The sequence below is a fragment of the Lutra lutra genome, chromosome 15 (assembly GCF_902655055.1).
Source record: "Lutra lutra chromosome 15, mLutLut1.2, whole genome shotgun sequence".
Taxonomy (NCBI): domain Eukaryota; kingdom Metazoa; phylum Chordata; class Mammalia; order Carnivora; family Mustelidae; genus Lutra; species Lutra lutra.
In genome coordinates, this window is record NC_062292.1 from 24,355,844 (window position 1) to 24,371,578 (window position 15,735).

General features: G+C 43.8%; 1 protein-coding gene across 1 annotated transcript in view; it reads right to left on the reverse strand.

Annotated features, from left to right (window-relative positions):
- Positions 1-2,736, reverse strand: part of RASAL2 (RAS protein activator like 2) — a 359,939-nt gene extending 357,203 nt beyond the window's left edge. Inside the window, 1 exon segment of the mRNA XM_047703675.1 lies at positions 1,824-2,736. Coding sequence (XP_047559631.1) covers positions 1,824-2,025 — 202 coding nt within the window. The 5' untranslated portion in view covers positions 2,026-2,736.
- Positions 2,737-15,735: the final 12,999 nt, after the last annotated feature.

Consider the following 15,735-nt stretch of genomic DNA (forward strand, 5'->3'; position numbering starts at 1 on the left):
ATATGTATGTTTACTTACCCATACAGACTTAAGAATATCCACATATTTTTTTGTGTATACACACACACACACACACACCCCACAAATCTACCCCTAAAAATGGACAACAAAAACATGCACATATTTTATGGGTTTCACGCAAAAACAATAATTTATGCTAGGTCTGGAATACACAGACAAAATAGTTTTGGACAATGAAATACCAAATTATCATATATTCTTGCAGTAACATAGCCGTATCTCTAACTGTATGTAAAAAACAATGTGCCAAAGAAGCATGTAAGGATAAAAAGGAGGATACGATGGGAAAATGTAACTACGATATACTCTAATTCAAGCTTATTTGCAAGTTCTCATCAACCTTTCCTATAAGCTATCAGATAAGTGCCACCAGCAAGTGGATGGAAAATCAGGCACTAAAGTTTTTAATTTGCTGAGAATGAATTGGGTGACCTTGCATCATCTCCTACTTCTTTGCTTTAATTCTTTCGGGTACTTAGAATAACATAAAAAACCATGTATAAACATCAAGCAAAATATAAAGTGGTACATATATAAATCCTTAAGAACTGGTTATAAGACCTATAGGATTTTTAGAACTGAAAGAGCCATGAAGAGATTATTTAATCCAATTCATTCATTTTACAGATGAAGAATCAGAGGTTAAAAAAAAAGTGATCCCAAATCACATAGCCACTTTTTTGTCAGAACCAAGACAAAACCTCAAATCTGTGGATTCCTTGTTCTGTGATCTTTCTGATAGAGATGGACTTGAAGTCTTGAAATGGACTAACTATCTAGAGAGATAACTTCTAAATCTTGATCACTCCTGAATAGTAAAAATATACCCTTTTCTGAAGGATGAAGAAAAAAAGCATAATGTACGTAATCACTACAGGTTTAGATTGCACATGACTGGAGGACAACATCTTAACCTTGTCTTTGATCCCAGGCGCTTCAAATCTGCCCTCTTACATTCAGCCACATCACTAATGTCTTGTGTTCACGTGAGCTAAGTGATAAACATCTTGACGTTCTAATATTTTGCAAAGCCACAGCTCAGTCCTGAATTCCAGGCTATAAATCCTTGGGCTATGAGTTTTCCAAACCAGCATGGGTTTAATGCTGCCACAAGGCTCACCCTAATAGAATCTCATCATTCAGTTTTAATTAAAGAGGTGGTTACTAGGAATGCAGAAAGGGAAAGTTTTAGTGTGTTCATCACTTTTAACTTGCTGAGTCGCAACCCAGTCACTTTACAAAGAGAATCAGAAACAATAGTGCAATCTGACACAATCCACACCCCTTGGACTAAGTGGTTGCCTTTGGGAGAATGAGGTTCAGAGAGAGGTTATAGATTAGTCTGTTCCCACCAAATAAATATTTTTTGCTATTCTATTTTATTTTATTATCTTATCCACTGCTAAGCTATTTCATAGTATCTTGGGTTTCCAGTCTTGCCTCACTCAAGAAAAAGAACTGAAACTCTGTTCGCTGAATTTCATGGTGTGTTCCATCAGACCTCCTTGAAATCGGTTGACAGTTCCCTCGAAGTTATCACCTAATTATGAAGTCTGCATAGCTCAACTCTACCTTAAACTTCCTGCAGGTGTTTGAAAAGGTCCAAAGACCGTACTGGATGACATCTCTCGGCTCAAGCGCTGGTCTGGAGAAACTTGTCAGAAACGCACGCCAGAACGAAAAGCAATGTGGGAAACTGACCCAGGAAGGATGGGGACTGAGAATAGGACTTGAGACTAGGGATGAATTTCAGCAAAAACAGAGCAAAAACACCAGCCTCTAGGATGGCCTGTGTTCCTTACCGTACACCCGCACCCAGCTCTGTTGCTGGCACACGGACTCCAGAAGGATCCGATCCAACATGCCACCAGCCACGGCCCCACCGACTGGGACAACTGCTTCCAGCTCCTCCGGGGGTAGCGGCGAGTCAGACTCCAGTCCTGGGAACATCTCCGGCCAGGATAGCGCCTCCGCGGCTCCTCCGGACGACGGGGAGAGCTCCATGGTGCCCCGGAGGGACAAGGCGGCGGCGGGGCCGGCGCGCAAGTCCGCGCCCTGCCTGCGGGAAGGGGAGGAGGAGAGCGCAGCGGCGGGGGTAAGGACCGCAGCGGCAGCCGGCACCAACGCGGGTCTCACCTCTTTCCCCGCCGCCCACTGCCCGCGGCTCGGGCGCTGCAGCCCACCTGCAGCCGGCGGGCGGGACCCAGGCCGGGAGGCGGATCCAGCGTGGCCCCGGCCGGGGGTGGGTCCGGGCTCAGGTGTGGGTCCCTCCCGGGAGGGGACGTGGAAGGACCCGGGAGGGGCGGCTCACCCGCCTGCCCCCGCGGAGCCGCCTTCCTCAACCCCCGCCGGCGTCTCTAGGGGCCAGACCCGGCTGGAGCTTGGAGCCGGGGATGGAGTGGGGCCGGGCAGGGCAGGGCTGGGGGCGTCGCCGCCAGGGGCCGCCCCCTCTGACCCGCTCCCGCCGCCGCCGCCGCCGCCGCCGTCGCCTCAGAGCCTCGGATTGTCCGCTCCCTCAGGGAAGGGGGGCGGTGGCCCCGGGTTCTCGCCCGCCAGTCCTCGGCCCCCACCCCAGGAATGAGCCGGCCCGCCCCCCTAACTCTCAGGCCACAGCTCCCGCCGCGGCTCGGGCTCCGGCCCCGGCTCCGCCACCGATCCCACAAGCCCGGCAGCCGCGGCGGCGGCAGGCGGCATCCCAGGGTGATAGGCCGGAGCAATCGAGGGCCGAGGTTTGGGCCGCGTGTGCAATCGAGTAACGAAGCGGAGGAGGAACTGCCACCAAAGGCAGGAAAAATCGGACACCGAATTATTCATCTGGCCAGTCCCGCCTACTTTCTAAAGACCCTCTACCCGACCGCCCAGCCGCGCGCGGTACGGGTCTCCCGAGCTGCAGCAAAAGCGGGGACGGCGTGGGGAGGCGGGGAGGAGAAGGGGTGCGGGAAATTTGAAAAGAAAGGAAAAGAGCTTCCCTTCCCCTCTTTCCACCTCTTTCCCTTCATGCAGTTATTTATGTATTCATTTATTTGGACCGACATTTCGTTCTTACTGGAGGAAGAGATTAGAGAGGCTGCTTTATTTTACAGTTGCCCAAAGGGAAACGCCTCCTTCCTTCCCAGAGGAGAGACTTGGCAGCGGGATCTGGATTGTGGGATCTGCGCTTTGCGCCCTGTCCGCGCCGAGGCTGGACTTGTCATCGGTTTAGAATAGCATGGTTACGAAGTGTGGTGTGGATGGATAGACGGGCCTCGCGAGCACAAGAAATACTCAAAGGCCCAGTATTAACCAAACATGTTTCTCTTTCTTTTGCCTTTGATCTTTGTGCAATTATGTTGGCTTTTTTTCCTCAAATGATATCACAAGCGTTTTATTTTTGGTCTATTTGGAGACTGTCTCCCTTGACCTTGGCTTTGATTTTTCTGCCCACCCAAAGCGGTATTCACTAGTTCAGGTTAAAAAGATTGCTGGCAAAGTAGTAATAATTTTTAAACCGAAAAGTAACAACTTCAACAGTGCCTCGCACGTAGTAGGTCTCCGACAATGTTTCTTGAACATGCTGCTTGAAATGGAGGAGTTCCACAAGCGCCACAATATGGCGCTTTTGGTTCAGTACATGGGGGGCATCCCCCCACCCATTTCTTCCTACTTTGCACAGAGACTGGTCTACAAGGGGATACTTTTGTTTTCTGGTCTTGTGGTATCCTGGTATGTTGTTTGGGCTTATCAAGAACTATAAGGATGCATTTTGTAATTTTCTGCAAACTGTTTAGGGAAATAGTATTTCAAAGCAGGAAGTGACCTTCAAGATAATCTCATTCTGCCTTTTGTTTAATGGTTGAGGAAACTGAGAAACATCCATGTTACCTGACAAATCAACTACCAGTACAGATAGGTCTGCAGTGTATCAATGATGACGCCTATTTCAACTTTGTTCCTCAAGAAACTTTTGTAACTGAGCTTGTTGACGCATGGTTTGGTGATGCATTGAAGTGATCATTTCCGGTATCTAAAACCCCGATTTCTTACTAACTCCATAGTCAGACTTCCAAGTCTAAATCATATTGTTCAGTGCTGGAGTGGAATGGGAAGGTATCGAAGCTAGGAGATTATAGGGCCCGGCATTAAACAGAGCTAGCGCATTTTTATTTATACTAAACTACTGCTGAAGTCATGGTAACAGAAGTCAGAGAGCAGGTGGATAATGGGCATCAGGTGTACAAATTTGAGCACTCTTTATTAGTCAATATGTAAGGAATTTATTTAGCCAAGTAATTATCTCAAAGCAGCATTTAGGAGTGGTGTATGAAACATTCACGGGTTTGTTTGTTTGTTTTCTCGAGCTTATTCTCTTGTGGTATCATCCATTGTTGAGTTAAAGAAAAAGCTCTCAATAATCCTGCTTTCTTCATCTAGACTCCAAATCCCCAGTCCTTGCTTCACCTCCCTGTCCTGACCCCAGACTAGCTGCAGTGATTATCTAATTGCTTAAGTAATAGTATGTCTGGAATTTATCTGATGTTTATAACTTAAAGAGAAAATAGTTCACAACCTGAACAACAGTTCTCTGAGATTAGCTGAACCAGTTTTTTTTTTTTAAGATTTTATTTTTTATTTATTTGACAGAGATCACAAGTAGGCAGAGAGGTAGGCAGAGAGAGAGGAAGAAGCAGGCTCCCTGCTGAGCAGAGAGCCCAAAGCGGGGCTTGATCCCAGGACCCTGGGATCATGACCTGAGCTGAAGGCAGAGGCTTTAACACATGGAGCCACCCAGGTGCGCCAGAACCAGTATTTTTAAAATCACCATTGAGCCAATGAAAAAAATTGAAGCATAGAATTCTATCAAGCAACCTACCTATAGTCAAATAGTAGACAGATTAAAACCCTAGTCTCCTAAACTTTTAAATCATTGATGGATCTCAATTCCTTAAGGTTTTTATCTGCCCCCCCACCACCCTGAGTGAGTAGAGCTGTCCTAAAAGTAATGGGGCCAAAAGCAAATATTCCATGGTTTTTGCAAATTATTATCACTTAAGGGATGCCTGGGTGGCTTAGTCCGTTAAGTGTCTGCCTTCCGCTCAGGTCATGATCTCTGGGTCCTGGGATGGAGCCCTGTATTGGGTTCCCTGCTCAGCAGGGCGTCTGCTGCTCCCTCTCCCTGGGCTCCTCACCCCTGCTTGTGCTCTCTCACTCTCTCTCTCTCTCTCAAATAAATAAATAATCTTAAAATACAAATTATTGTCACTTAAAAAAATATTGGAGAAAAAACAAACACAAGTGACAAGCCAATCTGCATTGCGGGAAAGCAGTTACTCCTACTACAATTTATACCAGTGGTATCTCCCTGGTGTAATCCCAGATCTTAATGTGAACATAAATCCTTGGCTGATAAAGTCTTAGTTTACTTTGTAGTTTGCAAACAGGCCTTTGTGTGTGAACTACAATAGAGCTAAAGTCTCATTTCCCAGCCTGCCCTACCCCCTCCTCCTTTTCCTCCCTCTAGAATTTCAGACACTAAGCTCTCAGAGGTCATCTCCATATTTATTGTCATTGGAACTCAATTCCAAGAATCAAATCAAAGCCCCAGGACAAATGGGAACTAAAATTGGGGAACTGTGGAGGAGAAAAAAACTAATAAATTCCCCCAAGTAAGAGGCTGAAAAACAAAGGTTGAGGTTTTCAAAAGAAAGAAAGAGGCCTTGGGTTCAGAGTACATATTACCAATCCAGGTTTCCTGTTCTTATCCTAAAGTAGAGTACACCTATGAAAGCTTTCATAAACTGAAATGACATAAAGCAAAGAAGCACTTACTGGTGATTAAATGGAAAAATTTTTGAGCATTCCCAGATCCAAAAAATAACCTCTCAGGCTTTTCTGATACTTAGGACCCATCTTGCTAAAGGATGCACAAAATAAATCAAGATAAGCTCACAGACTGTTCAAAGCTATGGTGGCTCCACGCTGAGATGCTGAATGTAGTTCCAGGGGAAGGAGCTTGGGGGCACCACTCTCTGGTCAGGGCACACACTGCCTGTATCTGGGCTTACTGCAAATGCTGAACGTTATTTTTGCTTTTCTCCTTTTTTCATACAGTGAAAATCCTTATCAGATTTCCTTAGGTCAGTGAAAACAGGTACTAATGTAGGTCTTTCATAAAAGCGAAATAGCATAATGAGAATCTTCTATACATTCGAAAGATGCCCATATTAAGGAGAGACAAGGATTTGGAACCTTGGCTCTCACAAACTGAGGACCAGGTGCTCATCCAGTTTTCTCCTCTTTTCACCTGTCAGAAAATACCCATTCCCTCATCACAAGTGTTCTTAACTATTTTCTTATAGCAGGTCCCTTTTAGGCTCTCTAGACACGACTCTGAAGCAGCTAATCTCCCAAGCAGTAATGCAACATTTAAAGTGTGGTTCAGGGGCACCTGGGTGGCTCAGTGGGTTAGAGCCTCTGCCTTTGGCTCAGGTCATGATCCCAGGGTCCTGGGATGGAGCCCGAGTTGGGCTCTCTGCTCTGCGGGGAGCCCTGCTTCCCTTCCTCTCTCTCTGCCTGCCTCTCTGCCTGCTTGTGATCTGTCAAATGAATAAATAAAATCTTTAAAAAAAAATAAAAATAAAAAAATAAAGTGTGATTCGCCAGCAGCTCCCTTCCAATATTCTCTTTCCCGTTGGCCACGACGATGCAGCACTCCCGATTGCACGCTATAACACTGACCATGCCCAGTTCATAAGGGAAGAATTTAGACATTTCTCGAGAGCCATCATCGCTACCTGCCCCATTGCCTGTGTCCAGTCACCCCAATGGCCTACTATGCCCCCAAATACATCCAGCACTTTCTTTGCTCTTTGCCTCTCCTTGTTTCTGATATCAGGAATGTCCTTTCCTCCATCTCTACCTGCTAAAAACTTGCCAACCTTCAAGTTCCCCTTCCCCCACTTCTTAGGTTAATGCCAATGTCCTCTTCCAGCAAGTCATTTCCTATCCTCCAAACTGGCGATGATCTCTGCCCCCTCTGAGTTCCCATGGCATTTGTTCTTGTCTGTCTGCTGGAACCACTCATGGATATATTATGGTACAGTCCTCCGTGTAACTCTAATATCTACTGTTAGGTCATAAGCATCTAGAGGGCAAAGGGCTTGCATTATTCATGTTCATCCTCCACGGTGTCTTTCACATATCAACCCCTCAATGAAACCAGAAGCCAGGAAGCAAGAAATTAAACTGAAAAAGAAAAACCTGGCTGGGTTCATAAATGTTTGGGGCTACAAAAAAAAAAAAAAAAAAAAACAGTTCAGTGATCCCAGACATGCAACCCCTACTCTCTCCTGCCCCATCCATTAAAAAAAGAGAGAGAGAAACACACTTAGACCCAGGAAAATGACATGACTTGCCCAAGGTCACCCAATGAGTAACAGAGGAAGGATGGGAATCCCAATGCATCAACCCCATCAACAGACTGCTTGCTTCCTGCTTGTTTTGTCCTCTAAATGGATTATTTTCTTGTTGATAAAGGTTTCTTCAGTAAAGTAATTTTATTCTTTTACATATTATTTAAGCTTAAAGCATTTGTGCCACATTCCTGGCCCCACATATAATTTTAGCAAAATTATACTTTTTTTTTTTAAACCAAAGGACCAAACAGAGACATCAGAGAAACATCTGGTCTGATTCATCAGGGTAGCAGCAACATTTCTATTTATACACGAGCACAGCCCTATCTTTGTAGCTCTCAGCTGTTCCTCGTTGTTTGGTACGTTCCCCTTTTCAACCTTGTCTGTCCCTCATCAAGAGAGCATCCTGCATCCTGAGTCTTAAACAAAATCTAATGCAATAAAAGGAGAATACATTCCCTATTCTCTAGCAGAGGTCTGAATTTCAAAGGTTCAAAAGTTCCTTTACTTTCTCAGTCTCTTTGTTCCAGAGCATAGGACAGCCAGCCTCAAGTGGTTGGGTGGCTGCCATTCATTTCACTGCATTCCGGGTACAAAGAAGTTGGATTAAAAAAACAAAGATAGGGCATGAATCAAATTTGGAAGCAGGTCAGGCAGAAAGAGAGTATTCTAAATGGGGAAACTGAGGTTGATGTAAAGAGGAGCGTAAGTGCTCCATAAGGAGCACTAACTCCTCCAGCAACATTTGAGAGTGGTATAAATGAGAAAATGTTGATTGTAGGTCTTCATGAATACAAGAAAAGCTTAGGAATCTTCCTGGGTTTTGTGAGTGCTTTTTTGTACCGGACCCATGTCCCCTAAGAGAAGGTCTCTATCTGAACCAACCAATAATGGTATCATTTGGGAAAGCAGTGGAACAGACCAGAGACAAACAGAACCTCCACCAGTCATTTCTTCTTGGCAAACACTCCTCAAAAATAATGACCTCACCTCAGCATTCAACTTGAGGAATGCAAAAAGAATAAAAACGCTCAGATGGAACCACAAGGGCGCCTGACATCAGTGTCTAATTAAAACCTGTAGAGGTCCTAAAGACTGAAAATAATAAGGTGCCCACCTCACTCCATGTAATTAAAAACATTTTTTTTTTGCCACGTATCAGAAAGAGCAACAAAGTTCTGATTTTTTTTCAGTGATGACCACTATACAACTTGTTTTTAGAAATGGCAAACATCAAACTCCTAAAAATGTTGTATGCACTTCTGTGCGCTCCTACTTCTGCCAGTGTTCTAAACACATCTTTTGAGTAATCCAGCTCTGTCTGGAATACACAGTACCAACCATCTATTAACTAACATAATCTATGAAGGGGATAATCTTTAGCAAATTAATTTCTGTGTTTTTCTAGTAACTATAGAAACACCAACTTACTTCACCCTAGCCAAAGAAATGATCACTTCCTTAGCTTTGTGGTTCTAAAGAGTCCTCAAAAGATGGAAAAAAAAAAAAAAAAAGCCAAATGATTCTAGAGGAGAGATTTTTAGAGGATTGCAACAAGACTGTTCATTCATTAGCCGTGTCTTCTACACTATGTCTCTGCATTCGAAATGGCAGCAACAAACCTAGTTAGGACAAAGTGTCTTTCCAAGTTTGCAACTCAACAAACCACTTCATGAGAATTTAAATCTATCGATCTCCTTGTCTTATTCCTTGACTCTTAGTCCCAAGCCCTGGTTGGCACCCATCTGAAATATTCAACCAGTCTCTTCCATTCTCTTATATCCAGTCCTACAGCATCAACTCCGGATCATTCCCACAATCTGCCTTCTGCTCCTCCTTCTCAAACAGCTGAAAAAACGCTATTCTAGACTCTTATGCTGCTACAGATTCAAACTCAATGGGACCCCTCAGAGACTCCGTCATTCCCTTAGCTTGTCTTTGGTCAGTTACCTCTACCGTTCCGTTCAGTAAATCCACCCGGTAATCTTTGTCCCTCTCCGCCAGACCTAAGTCAACTCCCACTTCTCATTCCCAACAAATGTTTCTGCCTCTTTTTTTTTTTTTTTAAGATTTTATTTATTTATTTGACAGAGAGATCACAGCAGGCAGAGAGGCAGGCGGAGAGAGAGGAGGAAGCAGGCCCCCTGCTGAGCAGAGAGCCCGATGCGGAGCTCGATCCCAGGACTCTGAGATCACGACCTGAGCCGAAGGCAGCGGCTTAACCCACTGAGCCACCCAGGCGCCCCTGTTTCTGCCTCTTTTAAGGAGAAAAATGGAGGCCACTGAGTAAGACCTCCTTCAAAATCCCCACCCCCTCCACCTTCTGCTTCAGCTATAAAGATCAGCGGTCCCTCATCTTTTTCAAAAGCCAAACCCTTTCACCAATTTCAGGGCCGAAGCAATTAATTTCCCTTTTTTTTTTTTTTTTTTTGTCTTTCAACCACACTTTTTCAACGTTGGCTCCTTTCCTCAACTTAACGTGTTAACCTCTCCCATCTAATCAAAAAGCTCCCCCACCAATGAAGTGCACCAAACTCTGCAACTTTCCTCTGAAATGTAACCAAAAAATAAGATGGGTTGATGGATGTATAGATGGATAGATCCATGATAACCAAATATGGAAAAATCCTCTCTGTAGAACATTGGTGGTGAATACATGGATGTTCACTGTATAATTCTTTCAACTTATCTGTATGTTTAAAAATTTGTCGTAATAGGGGCACCTGGGTAGCTCAGTGGGTTAAAGCCTCTGCCTTTGGCTCAGATCATGATCCCAGCATCCTGTGATCGGGTCGAGTCGGGCTCTCTGCTCAGCAGGGAGCCTGCTTCCCCCCATCTCTCTGCCTGCCTCTCTGCCTACTTGTGATCTCTCTCTGTCAAATAAATAAACAAAATCTTTAAAAAAAAATTTGTCATAATAAAAACGTTGTGGGGGGGCACCTGGGTGGCTCAGTTGGTTAAGCGACTGCCTTCAGCTCAGGTCATGATCCCGGAGTCCTGGGATCGAGTCCCACATCAGGCTCCCAGCTCCATGGGGAGTCTGCTTCTCTCTCTGTCTCCTCTCATGCTCTCTCACTCTGTCTCTCTCTCGAATAAATAAAAAAAAAAAAAAAATTAAAAAAAAAAAACGTTGGGGGGGCTCCCAATTCAGCAACCTCCCCAAGTCACCACCAAATCTTCTTACTTTTTGCCTCTGAACTTTTTGAAAAAGTAGATTGTACTCACTGTCTCCACTAATTCTTCACCTCCCACTTCTTGTTTTTAATTCAGATCTTTAAAAGGATATAGAGGGCGCCTGGGTGGCTCAGTGGGTTAAGCCGCTGCCTTCGGCTCAGGTCATGATCCCAGAGTCCTGGGATCGAGTCCCGCATCGGGCTCGCTGCTCAGCAGGAAACCTGCTTCCCTTCCTCTCTCTCTGCCTGCCTCTCTGCCTACTTGTGATCTCTCTCTGTCAAATAAATAAATAAAATCTTTAAAAAAAATAAAATAATAAAATAAAAAGGATATAGAATGGTTGTAAATATAATGAAGTCTTCTTTATACCCCACCCAATCCCTTTCTTTCCTGGGTACCAATAATACGTCACGATTGTTCTAATGTCGGTATGTATCTCTCCCATGCATGCATATGAGTGTTGGCAAATCTTTTAATGAGTTCTTCTACCTTTTTAAAAGATTTTATTTACTTATTTGACAGAGAAAGAGAGAGCACAAGCAGGGGGAGAGGCAGAGGGAGAGGGAGAAACAGGCTCCCTGCAGAGCAGAGGAAGCTCGATATGGGACTTGATCCCAGGAATCCGGGATCATGACCGAGCCGAAGGCAGTGGCTTAACCAACTGAGCCACCCAGGTGCCCTGAGTTTTTCTATTAATTTTGATTTGTCTTCCTGAAATTGTCCTATGCATGATATATCCTGGAATTTCTTTTTGCATTCAGTATTGTGCTTTTAAGATTATCTGTTACTGCTCACAGATCTAGTTCACACATTTTAACTGCTGTGTAGTTTTTGCATCATAAATAGTCCCACTACTAATTTCCACATTCCACTATGGATGGTTATTTCCAATTTTATGATTGCAAGCAATAAAACAGTGACCATCCCTAAGCAATTTTCCTGTACCTCTGTGTAAGTGATCCTCTAAATATATGTCCAGAAATCGAATTACTATATAGTAGGGTACCACCTTATTCCATGCTACAAATATTGGCAAATTGTTTTCCATGATTGTTGTGCCGATCTACTGTCCCATCAGCAGGGTATGAGAGTTTCTTCACATCCTTACCAATATTACACATTATCAGATTTTTAAATTTAGCCATTCTCATATATATGAAAGCAATCCAATTTTACATTTTACGTTTTCCTCTAGAGAGGTTAGGCATCTTTTCATATGCTCTTGGCAATTGCGTTTCACCTCTATGAATTGCCTATTCACATTCCTTGATAATTTTTTTCTATTGAATTTTTGCCTTTTTCCTTACTTATTTTTTTGAAATTCTCTCCATATTTGCTGTGCCCTAATTTTTTTTTCTGTTATTTGAATTGCAAATATTTTCTGACCTTCTCTTTTAACATTGTGTATGGTATTCTTTCTAAAATAGAAATTTTAATTTTAATTTATCATCTTTTTTGTTTATGTTATAAGTTTCAGGTATTAAGAAAGCCTTCCCTAGGGGCGCCTGGGGTGGCTCAGTGGGTTAAAGCCTCTGCCGTTGGCTCAGGTCATGGTCCCAGGGTCCTGGGATCAAGCCCTGCATCGGGCTCTCTGCTCAGCGGGGAGCCTGCTTTCCTCCTCTCTGCTGCCTCTCTGCCTACTTGTGATCTCTGTCAAATAATAAAAATCTTAAAAAAAAAAAAAAAAAGAGGGACGCCTGGGTGGCCTCAGTTGGTTAAGCAGCTGCCCTTCGGCTCAGGTCATGATCCCAGCGTCCTGGGATAGAGTCCCACATCGGGCTCCTTGCTCTGCAGGGAGCCTGCTTCTCCCTCTGCCTCTGCCTGCCATTCTGTATGCCTGTGCTCGCTCTCTCTCCCTCTCTCTCTCTGATAAATAAATTAAAAAATCTTTAAAAAAAAAAAGAAAGAAAGCCTTCCCTACTTGGAAGTAATGAATATATTTTCCTCTACTCTTTATTATTCTGCCTTTCACACTGAAGTCTTTATTCCACTTGATATTTATTTATGTGTACAGTGAGAAAGATCTAATTTTTCCTTGTATGAATAGCCAGTGGACCCAGGACCATTTAGTGAATAGTCCAGCTTGTCACCCTTGCTTTGCACTTTCACTTCTATCATATACCAAGTTCTCTCACATGTGTTGCTCTCTGTCCTGTTTAATTGGTCCAATTAGTCCATTTGTCTCTATATGCCTTAGTATCACATTGCATTAATTTCTATGTTAATTTCTACCTTTTCTTTTTCTTTTTCAAAATTGCCTTGCCTATTCTTTTTTTTTTCCCATTTAAAGATTTTATTTATTTATTTGACAGAGATCACAAGTAGGCAGAGAGAGAAGGGGAAGCAGGCTCCCTGCTAAGCAGAGAGCCGGATGGGAGGCTTGATCCCAGGACACTGAGATCATGACCTGAGCCGAAGGCAGCGGCTTAACCCACTGAGCCACCCAGGCGCCCCTGCCTTGCCTATTCTTAGCATGAAGTCTTCCGCGTGCATTTTATTTTTTTAAAGATCTTAGGGTGCCTGGTTACCCCAGTAGGTTAAGCATCTTGAGTTTGGCTCAGGTCATTTTCTATGAGTCGTGGGGTGGAGCCCCGCATGGCACTCCCGGCTCAGTGGGGAATCCGATTCTCCCTTTCCCTCTGTGCTCTCTCTCGCTCTCGCCCTCTCTCAAGTAAATAAATAAAATCTTAAAAGATAAATAAATAAAGATTTTATTTTTACGTAATCTCTACACCCAGTGTGGAGCTTGAATCTACAACCTCAAGGTCAAGAGTCGCAAGCTCTGCAGGAAGGAGCCAGCCAGGCACCCATTCCACGTGCATTTTAGAATCAACTGGTCAAATTCTAGAAAGTACCCTGTCGGTATTCTGACTGCCAACTTAACAAAATTCTCCTACATTAAAGAGAATTGCCTCTGTGTGATACTGAATTTTCTCTTCAAGGACATGGTATATCTCTCCTATTTTATACCCATCAAGAAAGTTATCATTTTTTCCACGGTGGTCCATAGATGCATCCTCAGTGTTTCAACTTTCACCAATACAGAGACGAATTCTCATGCGGTGCCTCCCTCTCAGCTCTGTCGCCTTAGTTCTTGTTTATTCTGGCTCATTCTGGCTGCCCCCAGGGCAGCTGGGACTTGGCATATTTGTGAGAGAACTCTTCATCTTCTCCATTAAACTGGTTTCTCCTCCTGTAGACACCATCTTAGCTCATGACCTTGTTATCCGTATTTGTCATCCGAGAGGGAATTCTTTGATATTCTCTCTCTTTCATTTCTCAAATCCAGTCATTCACCATGCCTTTACTGTTTACCTTCCTAAACATGGCTTGATGTATGTTCCTGCCTCTCTATCTCCGCTATCCATTCCTCAGATAGGGCTCTCCTCATCTTTTTTTTTTTTTTTTTTTTTTTAAGAGAGATTCTATTTATTCATTTGACACCCAGAGAGAGAAAGAGAGTGGGCGTGTGAGCATGCACAAATCGGGGGAAGGGGCAGAGGGAGAAGCAGATTCCCCGCTGAGCAGGGAGCCGGATGTCTGGACCGAGCTGAAGACAGACGCTTAATCGACTGAGCCACCCAGGCGCCCCTGGTCTACTCTTTTTACATAGCATTCAGAGTCCACCATTGTCTAGGCCTCACCTTTTTCTCTAGCTTCATTTCCAACTTACTCTTGCCTCCAGCAACCCAAAACTGCTTGGAGTTTCCTGTAAGCCTATGCATTTTTTTTTTCTTTATGCCTTTGCCAATGGTGTCCTTTCTAGAAGATACATCTCCACTTCCATTCACCTCGCCTACTCCAACCTCAAACCTAATTTCCCTCCCTATCTCTACCTGACTGACTCTTCACATCCTTGGAGATCCAGCTCAGCTGTCAGCTCATTCAGAATGCCATCCCTACCCCTGACCCCTCTGGCAAGCTTCACTAGGTGTCTCTCTTCAGTGATCTCATAAATGCTCTGATTATTACTATGCTGTGCGCTTACCATACTGCATTGTAATTATTGGTTTATATATCCCCACTGGACTGTCAACTCATCAATAGAAGTATTTGGGTTTTATCCATATTTAAAGTTCAAGAACTGGGGTGACTGGGTGGCTCAGTGGGTTAAAGCCTCTGCCTTCAGTTCAGGTCATGATACCGGGGTTCTGGGGTCGAGCCCCACATTTGGCTCTCTGCTCAGCAGGGAGTCTGCTTCCCTTCCTCTCTCTCTGCCTGCCTCTCTGCCTACTTGTAATCTCTGGCAAACAAATAAATAAAATCTTTAAAAAAATAAAGTTCAAGAACCTAGTAGAGTATCTGGCACATAAATATTTGTTGAGTTCAATGAATAAATGATGTAGTTGAATTGAATATGCTCTTTATAGAAACTTTTTGGTTTTCTATGTATTATTGCTTAAAATTCAGTTTTCACCAGACTTCTCCCACCACATAGAGCTCATAAATTTAGTTTTTTTGCTCTGGCTAACCAATTCTAGGATTAAAAAAAAAAAAAAAAAAAAAGTGACCTATCAGTGTGGGTAACATTGGTCTAGGTTGGAGTATGGAACCATAGGGGAAAATAGAAAAAATAAAGCAAGATAGGATGAAGAAAGAAGAGTCCCCAAATTGGAACACACAATACCTATCATCCATAATGAGGATTTCCACTAATACTGTGGTAAGGCATGATGAATATTTATGAGCTGAATCACATAGTCAGGAGCTCCTGAATTGTTCATTACGTGATATCACCTTGAGGTTTACATAAACTTATCTGGAAACGCCATCCATGTCTTAGGGGAAAAACAATGTTCTCCCCGAACTCCCCGCAGCTTTTCTGAGCTCTCCGTTCTCTCGGTAACCTCCGGGTTTGGTTTCTGGCTTCTGTAGAATGTCCGTTCTTCACTCTGCATCTTGCAGCTGTTCCTTTATGTTCATTTGGCTCTGACCCAAGGGTGGGCTGTGGTCTCTCTTCCTAAATTTCCTACCTCAAATTCATGAGAGGCAGCTGTGTGCAGTAGACTCCTCCTGGAGATTCAAAGATAGTGTGTGCCATAAAGGGGAGCTACTTGGCAAATATGCAACACTCCTAAGTAGCCAATTTAAAACTGAAAACTTAATTTCCTTGCCGTATTTCCACCAACCCAAAGTTAAGCCTCCTGAC